The 22104-nt window shown below is 42.0% G+C and overlaps 1 protein-coding gene across 9 annotated transcripts in view; it reads right to left on the bottom strand.

Annotated features, from left to right (window-relative positions):
* The window catches only part of LOC129771693 (coiled-coil domain-containing protein AGAP005037), a 164857-nt gene that overhangs the window by 106189 nt on the left and 36564 nt on the right, over positions 1-22104 (bottom strand). For all 9 annotated transcript variants that reach the window (XM_055775613.1, XM_055775621.1, XM_055775619.1 and 6 more), the window contains exons 3-4: positions 15646-15693; positions 10159-10283 (exon numbers count right to left, since the gene is read on the bottom strand). In XM_055775613.1, coding sequence (XP_055631588.1) covers positions 10159-10283; positions 15646-15693 — 173 coding nt within the window. The remainder of the gene's footprint in view (positions 1-10158; positions 10284-15645; positions 15694-22104) is intronic.

Genomic DNA, 22104 nt, shown 5'->3' with positions numbered 1-22104 from the left:
AGAGTCACCGAAGCTCTTCGTTGTTGACAAAATTCGTGATATATTGACTGCACATATTGTTATATGTATCGAAGATCAAAGTACCGGATCCTTGAGTCGTCACATATTGCCAAGCGATTTTGAAGCTGCGTAAGTTGTGCTGGATCTACATCGTGTACGTTGATAGTTGATTTCAGGTCCGGCATTCGTCTGTTCATCAATCACCCTTTGGTTGCGTAATGTCTACCTTAGAAGATGTTTCACTAACGTTGCATTTATGGACAAAAATTTCCGATTTTCATGGGTTTACCTCCACACGCCCTGACGAAACTATCAATGCAGCATTAATCACAGTAACCCACGAATCAGCAGGAAAAAAATTGACAGCTGTATTAGTCGAACTCTAACCGTGATGGCGAAAACAGTGGAGCTACTCCGTTCAGAAGTGTGCGCGTTCAAAGAACGATACCCCGCCGCGACGAAAACGGACATCGTGCGGCACTTTGTGGACGCCGGATACGCCCGTTCCGGCATCTACAACATCTTGGCACTATTGGACAACAATCAGAGCATCGAAAGAAAGCCCGGTTCCGGACGGCCAACGACCCTGAGCGACAAGAAGCTCCAAAGGATGCTGAAGAGGAAGATCGAAGGAAAAGTGGCTACATCGCTGCAAGCAAGCGGCAGCGGCTGAATAAGATGGTCAAGGACGACGAGACCTATCTCACTCTGGATGGCAACGACTGGCAGGGTACTTCGTATTTTACTTCCCCCACGAAGGAAGTGAGATCCGAAGTGAAGTTTATTTCACACACTAAGGTCCCCAAAAAGGTGCTGCTGCTCTTCTTTAGCTCCGGACTGGCCGTGAACGAGGAAATTTATAGTGAAAAGTGCCTGTCAGAAGTTGCGTCGTTCATCAAGAAATACCATAAGGGCGAAGACGTGGTATTCTGGCCTGATCTGGCGTCGGCGCACTACTCGAAGCGATCGTTAGAGGAGATGGAGCAGCTGAATATCGATGTGGTACCCAAGTCGGCAAAACCGTGCAATGTCCCCCAGCTGCGTCCCATCGAGAATTTCTGGGCAAACCTGAAGCGTAAGATCTACTCCAACAATTATGTCGCGAAAACTGAGAAGGAATTGATAAATAAATCGAAGAAAGAAATTAAAAACATGCCTACACGCATGTTTTAGTCCGCCATGGCGAATATTGCAGTTAACTGCCGGAAGGCCGCTTGCAAGGGCGCAATTTTTTTGCAAGATAATATTGTTACGGAATTGACGGGTACTCTCTGTGTGAACACATTGATAGTTAGGAGATGAATTCGTAGATGGGGAAAAAGAAAGACGTTGATAAAAGTCAGTCGATAGTTCAATAGTAAAAGAAACTACACGTGTTTTACTCCGTCGTAAAAAGATCCGTAAACGTGGTATAATTCCAGCTTCAGTATTCGGTTCTCTCTGTAGACACACAGGTTATTTCAACCTGTGATTGGAGATACCAAGAACCAATCAATTCTGTTACATTGGAGTCAGAAGTGGGGTATAAGCATCCTCACAATACAGAAATTAGTTATATTATGCCTACTACCATTCTACCTTCCGTAAGCAATCTGGATGTTCAGCATGCCGGTGCCGGAGGTGACATCCTCAAAGCTATTGAAGTAATGTTCAACGAGTAGCAAAAGAAGGATGATGAAGACAGAAGGAATCATATACAGAAGTTCGAGGAACTTAATGCCTCGGTTTCATCATCAGTCAATGATTTGCGAAAAGAAGTAAACAAGCAGTCACAGAAGTACGGGGTGGAATTGGATCACATGCGGAATCAAATGAATGCAATTCACTGGGAATCCGATAGGCCAAAACTCCCCTCATCCCACTCGAAATTGCAGAAATAATATCTGAAGCAATTGCATGCACTTTCTCCACTCGAAGAGTATAACTTTATATCGAGTTTGATTTACGAAAGTGCACTTCAAGCTCAAATAAATAAAACGTGTTCCTGCTACCACTTTCCGACGTCGTCCTCCATCACTTTGGTGAGACAAGGAGTGTTCAAAGGTCTACCTTGAAAAATCATCCGCTTTCATAAAATTCAGGAAAACTGGATTAGTGGAATGGTTTCGAAGTACCAAGCTCTAGAAGCCAAACTAAAAGGTTTGATTAAAGCAAAAAAGCGTAGATATTGGCGGAAATTTGTCAATGGTTTGTCAAGGGAGATCGCTATGAGCACTCTTTGGAAAACGGCTAGGAGAATGCGTGGCTGGAACCATACAAACGAAAGTGAGGAATATTCTGACCGTTGGATTTGAAAATTTGCAAGGAAGGTTTGCCCCGATTCCGTCCCTGCACAACATATCGTACGCGATGTACCGCTTCAAAGCGATTATGAGAATTTTTCAATGGTGGAATTCTCAATTGCACTTCTCTCATGTAACAATTCAGCTCCGGGTCGAACTCGTATAGGACGATTGCAATGTTATCCTGTATTCGTAAATTGTCAGAGAAAATGATTCTACTTCGTTTGGACAAGTGGGTCGAAACGAACAATTTGCTGTCAGATACGCAGTTTGGATTCCGCCGGGGTAAAGGGACGAATGATTGTCTCTCGCTGCTATCTTCTGAAATTAAAATTGCATTTGCTCGTAAAGAATAAATGGCTTCTATTTTCCTTGATATCAAAGGGGCATTTGATCCAGTTTCCATGGAAATTCTCTCAGAGAAGCTTCATAATCGTGGATTCTGAATAATTTCTTGTACAGTTTATTGTCGAAAAAGCACATGATTTTCTCTCATGGCAGCTCGAAATCTTCTCGTTACAGTTCTATGGGCCTACCTCAAGCCTCCTACCTAGTGTTTGCCAAATGATCAATTCACTGAAAAATCGCTTTCTTTCGTTCAAATATGATCATACACAAATCATTTACCCCAGCGGCATTCTTTTGTTGTTACGTGCTGCAAATCACGACACAAAAGAGAACGAGACAACTCTGCATCGGTTCACCCTTCATGATACACCGACACGCAAGCAGAACCGTCATATACGCTTTCGGTGCAGAAAGTTTATTTTCTTCTTTGCCTCTAAAATATGCATATCGATCTCTCCATGCATCATGAAATAGCAAGATCGTACGGACTACGCAAAACGAATGATTCATATTCAGCTAATATAGCAGATCCTGAGTCTCAGAGAGTGCAAACTATATGATTATTTAGCTCGATAGAGGCTAAGGGAAGGGTAGACATCCAGGAGACCTCATTCAGTTGTACAAAACAACGAAATTATCAGTGTTAGAATATGGCAGTTTTTGCTTCCGATCAGCTTCCAGGATTCATATTCTCAAGCGGGAGAGGATACAATATCGTTGCCTGCGTATAGCCATGGGGTGTTTGCATTCGACACATACGATGAGTCTCGAAGTCTTGGCAGCCGCTTACTCTTCGGTTCACAGAATCATCCTATGGATTTCTCATCCGTTGCAAGATGAAGATCATCCATTGGTGATTGATATCTTCGAATATCTACTCCAACTGACTCCTCAGTCAAGTTTTATGTCTTTATACCATGAGTACCTTACCCATGAAGTGCACCCTTCACCGGGCATCTCCAACCAAGTTTGCTTCCCATATTTTTGCAATTCCTCTGTCATTTTTTTGTCTGCCCATGAGACAAAAAATCCATGGAATCCAAGATCATTCACAATCCAATGTTATTCAGTCGATATTTTCGGAAAACTGACGGTTCATTCATAAACTGGTCGACATCTTCAATGAAAATTTCAGTGCCTCTTTCAAACTCAAACATCCTTGTACCGTGTATGTCGCTGATCTGGGTGCGATATACTACGCACCAGCGATCATTGAAACATTGCCTATCGACCATTATTTTATTTTTTCAGACAATCTCAGCTCAATAGAGGCAGTCCGCTCAATGAACGTTGATAATGATCACATGAATAAGACATCTTTTGAGTGTTTTGGTCGAAAAATTATTCAAGATTACCCTCTCATTCCCTCTCATTGCTCGATTCCGGGGAATGAGAAAGCGGACTCGTTAGCTGAGGTGGGCGCATCAGAAGGTACAATTTTTTATAATGAATTTTTCCACTATCCTCGTAAGCACACGCTCGTAAGTTGGCAGCGCATGTGGAGTGAAGATGAGTTCGGTAGTTGGTTACACACGATTATCTCTAAGGTCTCGACGAGTGCATAGTTCAAGTGGTTGAATGTAGTTCAAGGGGTTGAATGTGATTTCATTCGCGTGATATCTCGGCTTAGGTCCAATCACTACAACCTAAACGCGCTTCTTTATCGCATTGGGCTCGCAGCAAACAATCTTTGTGATTGTGGCGATGGTTACCACGACATCGAGCATGTTGTCTGGTCGTGTATCCGCTTCCACGCATTGAGGGCACTAGGCAGACCATCGGATATCCCCGTCCGGGATATCTTAGGTAGCCGTGATCCTGATCTTCTGCTTCATCTATACCTGTTCCTCAGAAACGCCGATGTCAACGTTTAATGATGTTTTCTCCGTTGTATTCCTGTATCATATCCGATCGACAAACTTTTACTTAGTCGCGGCAATACATACACACACTCTTTACAGATACACAGGTCGAAGGTTGTGCAGGCCACTCATTCAACAAGAGCTAAGAGTTGTATCGCTCATGACAACTCTACAAGCGCTGAAGATTGTACCACCCAGTGACCATTCTACCCTGGATTCTTCGAGTCTAGAGAGATGCACTACGATTGATATGAGGTACAGACTAGGGGGGCGTCGCTGATTAATGGTCAGTTGCATCCCAATATGAAGTATCCCGTGTCGGCCACACATACAGAGCACTGGAGACTGCAACATCCCAATTAAGAGAATCTTTGTAATACTATCCTTGAGCCAACCGCTAGTAATTGGTTACATATTACTAACACTGTCGTAAGACAAAAATTGTCAAAATATAGAACTCCCGGCCCCGTCATGCTAATGCCATATGTGCCTTAATAAAATATATATTTTGGAAAAAAAATATACGTTCTATCGTTCGAGATGGGAGCCGATATCAATGGATGTTCTATGGAGCTTCGAGTGAAATATTTAGCCGCGATGCTAAAAGGTCCTGCACTCGATGTTCTCCGAAATATCGCGCCAGAGATTCGCAGTGATTATTCTGCTCTTAAACTTCTTCTCTAAACCAACGCTTTGGAGATGGGTTCCGAACAGGATTGCATCATGCACACCTGCGGTCAAGGCAACAGCAACGATGTGAAGACACCACGACCTATTCCGATACTGTCAAAAGACTCGTATCTTCGGCGTACCGTAATCGTCCTAATGATGTTCGCGATTTAATTGCACTCAATCATTTTATTGGCGGTCTAATTGATCCTTTTGTCCAAGACCGAGTTCGGTTAGCCAACGTGAAAAAGCTCGACGAAGCGGTTCAAATGGCTCTGCTAATAGAAAAAAAGCTGTTAGATTAGTAGCATCAGCTACAAACGAAAGTGAACAATCGTTCAGTGATGAATTGTCCGAGGAAAATGCGATCGCATTCGAATCAAGAGCTGTAGGTACACGAACCAAACCATTCCGTAAAAGGTACCAATACAAAACTAAAAATCGATCAGGAAACGATCGTTCGCCGGTTTAGTGGCATAAGTCGGAAGAAACTCAAGCTCCATCCAGCATATATTAAGTTCACACTTTAACGCGACATCATGGCAGTTATCTCGCTTCGATTAGTATAGAAGGTAAACCGTACGAAGCAATTGTTTATAGTGGAGTAGCAAAAACTCTCATCAGCTAAAATTTCTATGAGAAACTAAGACAAATGATCACACGTGTTAACAAAAAGTACAAACGGACTGTATCTGGACAATTAAAACCAGTTTTGGCAGAAATCACAGTAACTTTCGCGATTGGACAGTTTAATGTTGATTACACAGCCTGGGTCGTTGACCTCCCAGAGGATTGTATCGTAGCGAGTGATTTCTTGGCCAAAAATGCTTGTAAAATGGATTTCGCGCGTGGAACGTTACAATTCCCGGAGACTGGATCAATCCCGCTAATGCGATACAGCATAGAGGAAATGTCTTTCCCAGTGCTCCTAAATGAAGTGGAAATCTCAGCCAAATGTGAATTCATTGCTCATGCTAATTGTGTTGTGGATCAGAGTCCACAAACGCTCATGGTTGAAGGAAGGAACTCATCATCGCGAGGATGATTTCGGACGCTGCACAAGAAATCGTTCCTATTCGGATGCTGAATTCTTCAACGTCTCCTGTCATTTTAAAAGCCGGAACAAATGTCGGTGAGTGCCACCCGGTTTCAGTGATTCAACCATGTGGGAATGAAGACATGCATAAGAATGTTTGTGTCGGATAAATCCCCAAGCATCTAACTGCGCTTTTCACTGCGTCAAGCAGTAAACTTGATTCAGATCATCAATTAAAATTGGTCAGGATGTTTTTAGTCGAGATCCAAATAACATGGGGAAAACAACTATAGTAAAGCATAAAATAAATACCGGTGAGCACAAGCCAATTAAGATACCTCCACGAAGAATACCTTCATCCAAACGAGAGGAAATGGACAGTCTGTTGGCAGAGATGCAATCGCGTGGAATTATCAAGCCCTCCCAAAGCCCTTGGTGCTCACCAGTCGTTATGGTGAATAAGAAAGATAAAACGGAACTGCGTAGTTTCATTGGAATCTGCGCTTACTATAGGAAATTTGTGAAGGATTTTTCTGACATAGTGAAGCCACTACATCAATTAACTGAACCCAAAATGAAGTACGTCTGGAGCCCAAGCTGCGAAGAAGCATTCGTGAAATTGAAGCAACTGCTAACAACAGCCCCGGTTTTAGCATTTTTGTGTTTCGTGTTTTTGTTTTGTGTTTTGTCCCAGATGCAAGATGGGAAAGAGAAAGTGAACGCCTACTACAGTAAATGTTTGTCAAAAGCGGAACGTAATTACTGCGTAAAAAGAAAAGAGCTTTTTATGTTGTGAAATCGATAAATCATTTTCATCATTATCTGTATGGACGACAATTTCTACCATACTGCCTTAAAATGGCTCCGCAATTTCAAGTGTTTGGATGGGCAGTTGGCACGCTGGGTGGAACGCCTATCGGAGTACGATTTCCTATGTGAGCTAGACCTGGACTGAAGCATCGCAACGCTGATGCACTCTCAAGAAGACCCTGTTACGATACCAGCTGCCAATATTGTGAGAAATTAGAATCGAAAAATCAGAACGAGCTGGAGGATTGTTGAGTGGCTTTCAATGGAGGACGGGATTTATCAGCAGTTCAATTAGCCGACGTCGATTTAAAAGTAGTTGTCGGATGGGTGAAAGCAGGACACCGACCGAAAGCGGAGGATATTGCTGGGCTTTCTACTATTTGCAAGTCTTATTGGAAAAGTTCGACGACCTGGGAATCGTAAATGAAGTCTTGATCCGCAGATTTCATAAATCAGACAGTTGTACCGAAAACGTTGGTATTTGAGATTCTAACAAACATACACAACGGTTTGACTGGTGGCCATTATGATAACAATAAAACTACATCGAAGGTTAAAGAAAGGTTCTATTGGTATGTCTCGTGACATTAAATTATGGTGCATGCAGTGTACAGTTTGTGCGGCTAGGAAAGGTCCTCCAAAACGATTGCGAAGAAATTTAAAACCATCACTTGTCGGGGAACCGTTTGAAGGACTTGGTATAGACATTCTTGGTCCATTGCCTGCCTCTTCTATCGGAAACAGATACATTTTGGTAATCTGCGATTATTTCACCAAATGGTCAGAAGCGGTAGTTCTCCCGGTTCAAACTGCCGAAGCCGTTGCGGAAGCTCTGGTAGCAACTGTTGTTTCGAGATTTGGCGTACCTCGTAGCATACATACATACATACATACAGATCAAGGAAGAAATTTTGAATCAGATGTCTTCAAAGGTATGTTGAAGCTTTTAGGTGTTGATAAGACGCGTACTACAGCCTTACATCCACAATCTGATGGTTTAGTGAAAAGGATGAACAGAACGCTTCTGAATTATCTGTCGAAATTTGTCGATAAGGATCAACACAATTGGGATAAGCTTCTACTCTTAGCATTGATGAGTTATAGAGCAGCTGGACACAACTCCACCAAATTCTCTCCTGCTCTGTTAAATTTAGGAAGAGAGATCAGGTTACCCATAGATCTCTGGCGACCAACACATCCAGACAGCAGTGTCTCAACTTTACCAGCATTCCTGCAAACAAAACTTGAGCAAATGCGTATAACAGCTGATATCGTCAGAACAAATTTGAAGATAACCACAGACAGCATGACGGAATGGTACAATCAGCTTGTTTAATTGTACAATCCAAAGCGCAGTGCGGGTAGCTCTCCAAAGCTCCAATCAAACTGCAAACAAATTGAAAGGAAGTTGAGCAAGCTAATCTACGAGACTCGACGAGGAAGAAGTGATTGGAAAGTTGTTCACATTGATCGCCTTGCACCCTATTCTTCAACAAGATAACTTGTCGGGACGAACAAGTCCTGAAAGGAGAGCTGTCTAACGGAATTTACGGGTACTCCCTGTGTGAACACATTGATAGTAAGGAGATGAATTCGTAGATGGGAAAAAAGAAAGACGTTAATAAAAGTCAGTCGATAGTTGAATAGTTAAAAAAAACTACACGTGTTTTACTCCGTCGTAAAAAGATCCGTAAACGTGGTATAATTCCAGTATCAGTATTCGGTTCTCTCTGTAGACACACAGGTTATATAAACCTGTGATTGGAGATACCAAAAACCAATCAATTTTGTAATAATATAATTACCTTCCATGGGAAATTTATCAAACTCAATTATCTTTCTTAGAATTTTTCATCACCATCCGAAAAAAAATCATTTTTTTATGCAAATGTTAAGGGGGCGTCTCTATTGTCCATCCTTTACATTTCGGTTCGAACCTTCAGGCAGTCGTGGAAGGCCTGGTCGAGTAGCTCCAACCAGACTGGTATTTCGTTCTTCGTAATTTTCCATGAAAACTTTTACCGCCTCGAGCGTTGCAAGTAACAGCCGCTGAATGGTTAATTGTCCTGTTACACACGGTGCGCTACCTGCCCGACAGAGGATATAAAACGTCCTCTTTATTACCGCCTAGATTGAATAACGGATCGATCCAACAATGGCTACGCTGGCAGTTTGTCTTGGGTTTGCATCGTACGAAAAATGGTTATTTTTCACTTTCACAAAGGGTCAATGTCACTACTTAGGCCTTCGTATTTGCAAGAACAGACTTTTTTTTCATATTGTCACGAACAGTCAAACAATGCCTATTGGCATCAGACAACGCGTGCAGAATGGCAGCTTTCACACCGAAACATTTGTTCTTGCTAATACGTAGTGACAATCACTTTTTTGGTTCCCAAAATGTCCTTCGCATTCGGCTTAAAGGACCAGTGTTTCAGTACATTGCTCGGAATATTCGATGCGATGGCTTGTTTATCGGCACTGTAGGCCGCTGGGCCAAAAACGTGGATGCCGCTTGACTAATACAAACACTGTTTGCTTTAGCTGATGCAATTGAACCAGTTTGTTCAATATGCATACACGAGATGCTGGGGTTACACCCGAAACGAACTGTGATCTCTTCTCGCTCTGGCTGAGACAATGGACTTATAATAATATTAATACCTACTAATGTTTATCGACAAGAGTCTTAAGCCCCAACAAGATTTGTACGGAATTTTACGTGTCCAACCTTCATTGTTGCAGTATTCACTGACGAACCAACGAAAGGGAGTCGGGAATAGTACTATCAGAAGCAGATACGCCAAGGTCGGTCTTCGTCGAAACGAATAGAAGAGACATCTTCCAAGAAACACCATTTTTATATTTTTTAAAGTTCGACTCTGATTATTCCAACGAGCTTAAATGTAACCTGCGAAGATTTTGGAGTTCCAGTAACGCTCAAGCAACAGTGGCATTGGAAGACTCGTACTAAACAGGCGGCGTTGGCGGTTGTTCGAATTGGCAATGCGAAAACTGAAATGAATATTTTTCGTTGTATAATATTTTTTGAACTACTAAAAGAAAAATAAGATGATTTTTTAAATAAAAAAGTTAGGCATTTCTCTTTTTTCAAAATTTGTGCATGATTAATTGACGTTAAAAATCTTACCTCTAAGTCAAATGATCTTTGAAGAACTGTATGTTCCCCTTGGTTCTGATAGTGCATCATGTCTCCACCTAATGTGTGACGTCTCGGATCTTCCCGACTCCTCATACCACGCCTCTTCTCTTCAGCTGAAATTTATATGATAAAAAGAAATTTTAAAAAATACAAGGCTTGTGTATTTTTTCAGAAAAACTGCTGCTGGACGCGTTTCTCGAATGACTTAGAATATGATAGTGTTTTGTGATTGAAAAATAGTTACAGGTCGCATGTCAAAAACAAATAGACAATATAAATAAAAATGGCAAGGAACAAGATTCTGGGGATAAGGTGGTTGTGGGATCCGTTCAATTTTTTTTCAGAGCTCCTTTAATTTCTTTCTTCCCTCGCAGTTACATAGCACCATAGCACCAGCAGACGTAACCATACAAACTGCACTTGGATGAGAAAGGGAATGTTTCTTTCAAATGTCAAATGAAGGGGTTTGAAGCTCTTCGTTTGCACTATGAAATTATGTGATAATTACTTTTCAACCAACCTTCTACATCATTTTCAAGCTCAATGTTCCTTAATTTTCTAGTTTCAAAACTTATTGGCAATCGTTTTATGAGGATTGGATGTTCGTAATGACTCAGAATTGTGCTCCCGTGGCCGAGTGGTTAGCGTCACACATAACATGCCGGGGGTTCGGGTTCGATTCCCGTTCTGGTCGCGGGAATTTCTCGTCAAAGAAATTTTCTGCGGCTTGCACTGTGGTCACGCGTATTCTAGAGCTTGCCACTCAGAATGCATTCGAGCCGTGTTATTTGGCATAGAAATCTCAACTAATAAAAATGACGCAAGTAATACTACGTTGAGACGGTGAAGTTCCTCTAGGGACGTTAGTGCTATTTATGAAGAAGAAAAAGAAGGATGACTCAGAATAACACTAATAAAACTAACTAGTCTGATTAACCCCTTGCCGTACGATTTGATTTCCAACAACAGGGCCCAAACACGAGCACAGTGAGTCGTTTCGATACTCTGCTGAGTGTGTGTATCTTACTTACGATCGTAGCAGTCCCGCATCATCACAGGCCTGAAGCATTTTTCCATTTCAAATCAATAGACGACGAGTGAGATTCGATGTTGTACGTTCTGGCTCAGTCTAATAGCCAAGAGTGTGGTTCGATGTTATACGTGAAGGGGTTTTTTTTATTAATCCGATTAATTTTACAGGCTCAGTTACATAAGTTTAATGGAGCCAAACTCTTAACTATATTTCAACTAGCATATATCAACATGTTGTTTCCTTAATTCTATGGTTAATGAAATAGGAAACCGATTACTCGCGGTCGACTCGAGTTTAGAAGGGTGACACATTTTCATTAGGAAAAGGATGGGATGTAAGGAGATGTGTGTTTACACTCGCACTCACATTCACATTCACATTCACATTCTCATTCACACTGACACTTCACACTCAATTCTTAAAACTATCCTTACATTTAATATGTGTTTACAATTTAACTTATTCTAATGTTAGTAGGAAGGGAACCGATAGCTCGCGAAGGACGAAAAGGAGGGGAAAAGGATGTATGAACAATCACACTCGAAGATCGATAGCTTTAAGGAAAACATATATTTGGGACATGTAATCAAGGTCTAACCGAGCCAACACATCTCTCACCGGCACATTGGACTGCTTTCCTCCAGCCCGAAGGGAGTTTTTTAAATTCGATCTGGCGACAAGATACAACTCGCACGACCAAACAACGTGTTCGATGTCGTGGTAACCATGGTCACAACCGCAGAGATTGCTGTCGGCAAGATTAAAACGAAAAAGCAGCGCGTCTAACGAACAGTGATTGGACATGAGTCGGGAGAAGGTGCGAATAAAGTCCCGACTCAAGTCCAGACTTTTGAACCACGGATTGAGGCTAACCTTAGGGATAATTGAGTAGAGCCACCGGCCCAATTCATCTTCGTTCCATTTGCGTTGCCAGTTAACGATGGTATTTTTACGAACTAAAGAATAAAATTCATTGAAGGCGATTTGACGCTGATAAATTTCGCCTTCAATTGCACCTACCTTTGCTAATGAGTCAGCCCTCTCATTACCCGGAATTGAGCAATGTGAAGGGACCCAGACAAAGGTAATGACATAACAGCGTCTGGATAAAGCACTCAAAATTTCTCGTATTCTCTCAAGGAAGTACGGCGAGTGCTTTTCCGGCCTCACTGAACGGATAGCTTCGACAGAGCTCAGACTATCCGTTACAATGTAATAGTGTTCAACAGGTCGTGAGGCGACGCTGTCCAGCGCCCAGTGTATTGCTGCCAATTCAGCAATATACACTGAGCAAGGATACTGAAGACTGTGTGAGGTGCTAAAAAAATTGTTGAACACTCCAAATCCTGTGGACTCATTCATAGAGGACCCATCAGTAAAGTACATATTATCACAATTGACACGCCCATATTTTGCTTCGAAAATCGTAGGAACGATCCCCGATCGATGATAATCTGGAATTCCATGGATATCCTGCTTCATGGACATATCAAAATGCACAGAGGAATTGATGTAGTCAGGAAAACAAACACGGTTGGGAATATACGAAGAAGGATCAACCTGCATGGAGACGAATTCATGATATGAGCTCATGAATCCAGAATGAAAATTTAGCTCGATCAATTGCTCAAAATTTCCGATCACCAATGGGTTCATAACCTTACACCGGATGAGGAACCGAAGAGATAATAAATTGAAGCGATCTTTTAGTGGGAGTACGCCTGCCAAAACCTCGAGACTCATGGTATGCGTTGAGGGCATACATCCCAACGCAATACGGAGACAAAGATACTGAATTCGCTCGAGTTTAATGAGGTGTGTTTTGGCAGCTGATTGAAAACAGAAACTGCCATACTCCATCACTGAGAGAATAGTTGTTCGATACAACATTATAAGATCTTCGGGGTGGGCTCCCCACCAGGTGCCGGTAATTGTACGGAGAAAGTTTATTCTTTGTTGACATTTTTTACTCAGATACCTAATATGGGCCCCCCAAGTACATTTGGAGTCGAACCAGACCCCAAGATATTTGAATGACATAGCATGAGTGATCGGTTTACCCAAAAGTTGAAGCTTTGGTTTTGCTGGTCTATGCTTCCTAGAAAAAACCACCATCTCTGTTTTCTCCGTGGAGAATTCGATCCCTAGGCCAATGGCCCAGGTTGAAAAATTGTTCAAAGTATCTTGTAAGGGTCCTTGCAGGTCGGATTCGTTTGATCCTACGACAGACACCACTCCATCATCTGCAAGTTGTCTTAGGCTGCAATTTGGTGTAAGGCAATTGTCGATGTCGCTTACATAGAAGTTGTACAAAAGGGGGCTTAAACATGAGCCCTGGGGGAGTCCCATGTAGGAGACCCGACTTACTGTCGAATCCCCGTGAGAAAAATTCAAATGTTTCTCACAAAGCAAGTTATATAACATATTATTCAATAGAGGCGGCAGACCCCGAGAGTGTAATTTGTCTGACAGGACCTCTATTGAAACTGAATCAAAGGCCCCCTTTATGTCCAAGAATACTGAAGCCATTTGTTTGTTTTCGGCGTAAGCCATTTGAATTTCTGAAGAAAGCAACGCAAGACAATCATTTGTCCCCTTGCCCCTGCGGAACCCATATTGTGTATCTGAGAGTAGGCCATTCGTTTCAACCCATCGATCAAGGCGAAACAAGATCATTTTCTCCAACAATTTCCGTATACAAGACAGCATTGCTATTGGGCGGTACGAATTGAAGTCGGACGCGGGTTTTCCGGGTTTTTGAATAGCTAAAACTCGTACTTGTCTCCAATCATCTGGAACAATATTATGTTCCAGAAACCGATTGAATAAATTCAACAAGCGATGTTTCTCCACATCAGGGAGGTTTTTCAACAAGTTGAACTTAATTCGATCCGATCCCGGAGCAGAATTGTTACATGAAAGGAGAGCAAGAGAGAATTCTACCATCGAAAACTCAGAATCAAGATCGCACCTATCTTGTGGTATATTTCGAACAATTTTTTGCACGGGAGCGGAATTGGGACAAACCTTTCGTGCAAAATTAAAAATCCATCGATGTGAATATTCTTCGCTTTCATTCGTTGAAGAGCGATTTCTCATGTTTCGAGCCACTTTCCATAATTTTTTCATTGACGTTTCCCGTGACAAACCTCCCACGAAATTTCGCCAATAAGCACGTTTTTTTCCTTTGATCAAATTTTTAAATTGACTTTCAAGGTCCAAATACGACTGAAAATTTTCAATGGTTCCACGTTTGTGAAGGGGTTAAGCTTCAATTAATTTCCACTTATGTCTCCCGCTCAGTTCCGTCTCGTTTATCAAAACATCTGAATGAAACAATATACACACTTCCAATATCTTCACTGACAACAGTTTTTGAAGCAGTCTAATTGTTCTGAACTGACCACGAAAATCCTGGAGGGGAACGAGAAATTCGAGGAGACTGAGATGTCTCACCTTCTGTCGGAAATGAATAGTGACATAACTTCTCTGCAATTCAATGTACCAGAATGTATGTGACGCAGACTTAGGATATAGCACATTAAACATCCCAGATCTGTCCTAGAAATTGACAGCTTCAAGCTGTACTGGGATCACACTGTTCCAATCGATCCCTCGATACACAACAGCCAGTATGATGTTGGTTTAGGGCAAGATCAACCGGAGAATTACAATCTCCCTCTAACACTGAACCAGAAATGTTGGGAACACTGATTCTCTGCTACCGCAATGTATGCATTTATTAAAAATAAACCAACAGAAACAGAAAATGGCGAAGAAAAAAAATTACAAACGGTAAATCAATGCAACAAATTTTCCACTTTCCACTTTGCCACTTTTTTCAAAATCTCTTTTCTTGAACTGGCTAAACCAGTGTACATGGGTCGAAATTGATGGAGTATGATCTTCAAATGGAACAAAACAACAAAGCTTCATATGAGTAAAGTAACCGTATTTGCTTAGGGGGTTCAAATTGCCCCCACTTACCCTATATTTTGGTTGGTACACAATATGACATTATAGAATCCAGAATAGAAACGTTGTTTACACTTCCGTAAAATTGTACACACTGAAAACAGAAGAACTGGCACTTCAACATGAAAAAAGTTAAAACATTGCCCGATACGTTTTAGTGCACTGTAAGGAATCCTTTATAACTCACTTGTACACTCAATACATACAAACGTGTTCTGGAGTCGGTATGATATGGTTCATTTGCTACTGGTTGTAAAAATTAGTTAAGCATAGAGTTGGTTGAAAGGGGATTGTTAGGAACCAAAAAACACAAAAAAAAAAACAAAAAATACAAAGAAGGAACAATGTATCAAATAGTTGCACCACAAAAATATATAAACATGTAATTCCCATTATTGTTTTATCGTGTATTTATTCCTTTATGATAATCTACAATTGTATATTGTTAACTTTGACTGTACTCTTACCTTGTTCGTTTTGTTGGTTGCGACCTTTATCATTTTGCCAATCTTCTTCTGTAAAGAGAGAGAGAGAGAGAGAGAGAGAGAGAGAAAAATTAATGCAAACTATACACAATTGAATTTAATGTAGTAAGCAAATGCATATGCAAGTGAACCTCAATATAATGTATCGTCGATCCTCGTCACTAATTCACATTGGCTTTCCGTGCTTGAAGCAGTAACGTCAGGTCAAATCCCACATTCCGTCGACGAAAAAAAACATCGACCTAACATTGGCCGTAACGCTCTTTGTTGGTCGAAAATAAGGAACAATTTATGAAACGAAACGGCATCACTTGCTTTTTCTTCAACGATGAACTGTCATTTCATACAAAACAACAGATCATACAACTGGTGAGTACAGAATTTGTTTTTGTTTCCTATTAATTTCTAATTTTATCATTAATTATTTCATTTTATTTCAGGGAATATTCAGCAAAACAATCCTTGAGAGATTAACAAGACAGCCCGGGAGTGGGAGGAGTTCATGGCGATCGCTTCGCCAGAATCTCAGCGGAACTCGAAATGTGCCTCGCGGAGGCATTCGCTATTTATGAAGAAACATTTCGACGCGAGGTCGATGGACGATGAAAATGCTGCCACTTATGAGAGCCTGGAGGGAGATTCAGTGCTAGCGTTGGCGCAAATTATGCGGCGAACCATCATTGTCATGTCGGATGTGTTTTTGCGCGATATGAACGGGGAAGCCTTTTCGCCGATTCCGTTTGGTAGTGTGTATCGTTCGAGGTGCCGTCAAATAAGTGCCGTCGGACCCCGTTGCTGTTTGGTCTACGAAATGGCCCATTTTTCGGCCCTGGTTGCTATGGAAACTCCGAATGATTTTCCTCCGGCGTTCATTTCACTGGTGGATCCCAGCAGTCAGCTGTTGCTTATTTAGTTTTGCATCGATTCGGGAAAAGATTTTGATTGGTGGGAGTATGACGGCAGTAATGCGAACTGGTTGTTGACGGATAGAGAGCATGTGGCGTTTTACGCACCCGTCGCGGATAGTCCGGATGATGAGATTTATGACGATTACTCGGACGAGGAGTATGAGAAGAAAATCGCCGACGGGGAGGTTGTATTTTCGGACGAGAATTATAACAGCGAAACGAGTGCATCTAATCTAGCCGCAATAAGTACTTCTAATTAGTCACTTCCACCATTCCCACCCAGTTCGAGAAGCGGTGGTGGGTCGAGCGGAAAAAGTAAAGTCGCGAAGCATTTGCAAAGTGTGGTAAAGCGTGTAAGGCATTGTAACATCCGTTGGAATAATCCGACTTTTTTGCTTCCATCAACTGGTGAGTAAGAAAAATGATTTCCCCCATCCCCACAGTGCTTATTTCTACTTCTATCACAGCAGCCAACAGCATCAGCTTTCCCGTATCCTCCAAGCCCTGGTGGCTATCCCGGGGGACAGCATCAACAGCAGCCGGACCTGACCATCGATAGTATTTCGAGCAATTCTCCCTATCGGAGATCCCGTGCTTCGCGCTCATTGAATAATATATGCGAATATGCATTGCGCCACATATGTGAGAAAAGTTCTCAGCTGGATTCGAATTGTCAATCCAGACAACCCGGATGCACCGATTGCATTATATGTCTAGTTTATATTTCATATGCATTTTTATTTTTTTTATATAAAATGATTAAAATCGATCAATGTATTTTATTTTCATGTTTCATAACAAACTAATACAAACAAGAGGTGAGCAGTGCTGGACGCAGCGCTGCAAGCAGGTCGATGCCTTGTAAATGTTGGCAAGAAAGTGGCGTCAAATTGTTCGGCGAATGCATATGAAAGGTCGATAACTCGATTGCAAGGTGGCAGCATTTGAGGTCGATTGTTGACATTTCATCGACCCGATCTTGGCAGGCAAAACGGAATGTGGGATGTTAACGAATAATGTACAATACACATAAAACGTCACCGTTACCTTTCTTCCAACTCTTGGACTTATTTTGGCGACGTTGGAGTTGTCGTTGATGGTATATGTGAATGCGACCATACGATTTCCATGGGAAAATATTGGATGTTTCATCCCTTTACGTTGACTTTACGGTGACGGGACGTTTTATGTGTAGCGCACCTAAATAGTTTGTTACTATTTGTATCAAAGTATCGCCGTCTACAATAGTTGTTAATTGCAATGAAATAAGCACCCTCTTCCAGATTAGCATGCCTGGAGGCAACTTTTGAAATATTCAATGAGATTCATAGAGTTATATGCACATTTATTTATTTATTTATGTTTATTCGCCTACAGGCTCGAAGTCCCAATGGTAATCTTAATATATAATTTTTTTTTTTTTTTTTCCAAAATATATTTTTTATTAAGGCACATGTGGCGTTAGCCTGACGGGGCCGGGAGTCCAATATTTTGACAATTTTTGTCTTGCAACTATGTTAGTAATATGTAACGATTACTCGCGGTTGGCTCGAGGTTAGTATTACAAGTGTTCTCATAATTGGTATGTTGCAGTCTTCGATGCTCTATACGTGTGCCCGACACGGGCTACTTCCTATTGGGATGCAGCTGACCATTAATCAGCAACGGCCCCCTAGTCTGTACCCCATATCTAGCGTGGTGCGTCTTTCTCGACTCGAGGAATCCAGGATAGAATGGTCACTAGCCGGCGCAATCATCAGTTCGTGTAGAGTTGTCATGAGCGGTACAACCTTTGGCTCTTGTTGAATGATCAGTGGACTGCACAACCTTTGGCCCGTGCATCTGTAAAGAGTGTGTGTATGTATTGCCGCGACTAAGTAAAAGTTTATCGATCGGATAGGAGGGATATGAAAAGGGGGCACAACGAAGGAAACATCATTAAACGTTGACATCGGCGTTTCTGAGGAACAGGTATAGATGAAGCAGAAGATCAGGATTCCGGCTACCTAAGATATCCCGGACGGGGATATCCGATTGTCTGCCTTTTACTCTCAGTGCTCTAGAGAGCTGAGAGCGAGCAGCATGGAACCGGATACACGACCAGACAACATGCTCGATGTCGTGGTAGCCATCGCCACAATCACAAAGATTGTTTGCTGCGAGCCCAATGCGATAGAGATGCGCGTTTAGGTTGTAGTGATTGGACATAAGCCGAGATATCACGCGAATGAAATCACGACCGACATTCAATCCCTTAAACCAAGCTTTCGTCGAAACCTTAGGGATAATCGTGTGTAACCAGCGACCGAACTCATCTTCACTCCACATGCGCTGCCAACTAACGAGTGTGTCCTGACGAGGAATGTGAAAAAATTCATTATAGGCAATTTGCCTTTCAAAAAGTGTGCCTTCTGAAGCGCCCACCTTAGCTAGCGAGTCCGCTTTCTCATTCCCCGGAATCGAGCAATGAGAGGGAACCCATGCTAAGGTAATCTTGAATAATTTTTCGACCAAAACACTCAATAGATGTCTTATTCTTGTTAGGAAATAAGATGAGCGTTTATCAACTTTCATTGAGCGGATTGCCTCTATTGAGCTGAGACTGTCTGAAAAAATAAAATAATGGTCGATGGGCAGTGTTTCAATGATCCCTAGAGCATAGTATATCGCACCCATTTCTGCGACATACACGGAACAAGGATCTTTGAGTTTGAAAGAGGCTCTGGAATTTTCATTGAAGATGCCGAAGCCAGTGGACCCGTTTATGTATGAACCGTCAGTAAAGAACATTTTATCAGATCCAACTTTCCCATATTTTTCCGAAAATATCGACGGAATAACATTGGAGCGTAGGTGATCTGGTATTCCATGGATTTTTTGTCGCATGGACAGATCAAAAATGACAGAGGAATTGCAAAAGTATGGGAAGCAAACTTGGTTGGAGATGCCTGGTGAAGGGTGCACGTCGTGGGTAAGGTACTCATGGTATAAAGACATAAAACTTGACTGAGGAGTCAGTTGGAGTAGATTTTCGAAGTTATCAATCACCAATGGATTCATGATCTTGCAACGGATGAGAAATCTGTAGGATAATTCTGTGAACCGAAGAGTAAGCGGGGGTACTCCTGCCAAAACTTCGAGACTCATCGTATGTGTCGAATGCAAACACCCCATGGCTATACGCAAGCAACGATATTGTATTCTCTCCAGCTTGAGAATATGAATCCTGGCAGCTGATCGGAAGCAAAAACTGCCATATTCTAACACTGATAATATCGTTGTTTTGTACAACAGAATGAGGTCTCCTGGATGGTCACCCCACCATGTTCCGGTTATTGTTTGGAGAAAATTGATTCTTTGCTGGCATTTCTGTTTCAAATACGCAATGTGTCTCCCCCAGGTACATTTAGAATCAAAATATACACCCAGGTATTTGAAAAACATAGAGTGTTGGATCGTTTTGCCGGATAGATAAAGCTGGAATTGGGCGGGTTCGTGCTTCCAAGAAAAAACGACCATTTCAGTTTTCTCCGTAGAGAATTCGATACCCAGCTTGAGGGCCCACGTGAACAGATTGTTCATGGTATCTTGCAACGACTTTTGCAGAGCGACGGGATTAGTACCCGTGATGGAAATAACTCCATCGTCTGCAAGTTGTATCAGCGTGCAGTCTCTAGTTAGACAATCATCCATATCATTGACGTAAAAACTGTACAAGAGGGGGCTTAGGCAGGAGCCTTGCGGTAGGCCCATAAAACTGTAACGAGAAGATTTTGAGTTGCCATGAGAAAAATTCATGTGCTTTTCTGACAGTAAATTGTACATGAAATTATTCAGAATTGGTGAAAGTCCACGATTATGAAGCTTCTCTGAGAGAATTTCCATGGAAACTGAATCAAATGCCCCTTTGATATCGAGAAAAACGGAAGCCATTTGTTCTTTGCGAGCAAATGCGATTTGGATTTCAGAAGATAGCAGCGCGAGACAATCATTCGTCCCTTTACCTCGGCGGAAGCCAAACTGCGTATTTGACAGCAAATTGTTCGTTTCGACCCACTTGTCTAAACGAAGTAGAATCATTTTCTCTAACAATTTGCGAATACAGGATAACATTGCAATCGGCCTATACGAGTTGTGATCGCAAGCCGGCTTGTTGGGTTTTCGTATGGCTATCACTCTCACTTGTCTCCAGTCATGCGGGACAATATTCAGCTCCAGAAACTTGTTGAACAAGTTCAGCAAACGCTGTTTTGCCAAGTCGGGAAGATTCTTTAACAAGTTGAATTTAATCTTGTCCGACCCCGGAGCTGAATTGTTACATGAGAGGAGGGCAATTGAGAATTCTACCATCGAAAAATTCTCATAATCGCATTGGAGCGGAATATCGCGTACGACGCTTTGTGCAGGAACAGAATCGGGACAAACCTTCCTTGCAAATTTGAAAATCCAACGGTCAGAGTATTCCTCGCTTTCATTGGTATGGTTCCAGCCACGCATTCTCCTAGCCGTATTCCAAAGAGTACTCATAGCGGTCTCCCTTGACAAACCATTGACGAACTTCCGCCAATATCCACGCCTTTTTGCTTTAATCAGACCTTTTAGTTTGGCTTCTAGAGCTTGGTACTTTCGAAACCATTCCACTAATCCAGTTTTCCTGAATTTTTTGAAAGCGGATGATTTTTCAAGGTAGACCTTTGAACATTCCTTGTCCCACCAAAGTGATGGAGGACGACGTCGGAAAGTGGTAGCAGGAACACGTTTCTTTTGAGCTTGAAGTGCGCTATCGTAAATCAAACTTGATATAAAATTATACTCTTCAAGGGGAGGAAGTTCATGCATCGAAATGATTGCTTCAGATATTAATTCTGCAAATTTTCTCCAGTCAATATTCTTCGTGAGGTCATACGCAATATCGACTGACTCACTAGATTTTGATTCATTGGCGATCGATAAAATTATTGGTAGGTGATCACTACCGTGGGGATCTTGGATTACCTTCCATGTGCAATCCAGGGATAATGAAGAAGAGCAGAGAGATATGTCTAGCATGCTTGCCCGTGCAGGAGGGTTGGCTATCCTAGTTGCTTCCCCAGTATTTAAAACTGTCATGTTGAAGTTGTCGCACAGATCATAAATCAACGTGGCACGGTTGTCATCGTAGAGTGACCCCCATGCTGTTCCATGGGAGTTGAAGTCACCTAAGATTAACCGCGGCTCCGGCAATGCCTCGATAATATCAAAGAACTGATGGCGGCCTACCGTAGTCCTGGGAGGAATATATATCGAAGCAATGCAGAGTTCTTTGCCATTGATTTGTATCTGGCAAGCGACAACTTCAATGCCTGTAATCGATGGGATAGTGACTCTATAGAAGGAGTGACGTTTTTTGATCCCCAATAGTACGCCACCAAACGAGTCGTTACGATCTAGGCGAATAATGTTGAAATCGTGAAAATTCAGCTCGTCGGCTGAACAAAGCCATGTTTCACAGAGAGAAAATACATCACAGTTAGAACTGTGAACTAAAAATTTA

This window comes from Toxorhynchites rutilus, chromosome 2 (assembly GCF_029784135.1).
Source record: "Toxorhynchites rutilus septentrionalis strain SRP chromosome 2, ASM2978413v1, whole genome shotgun sequence".
Classification (NCBI taxonomy): domain Eukaryota; kingdom Metazoa; phylum Arthropoda; class Insecta; order Diptera; family Culicidae; genus Toxorhynchites; species Toxorhynchites rutilus.
Note: the sequence above shows the minus strand (reverse complement) of the source record. Positions and strands in the feature narration are given on the sequence as shown.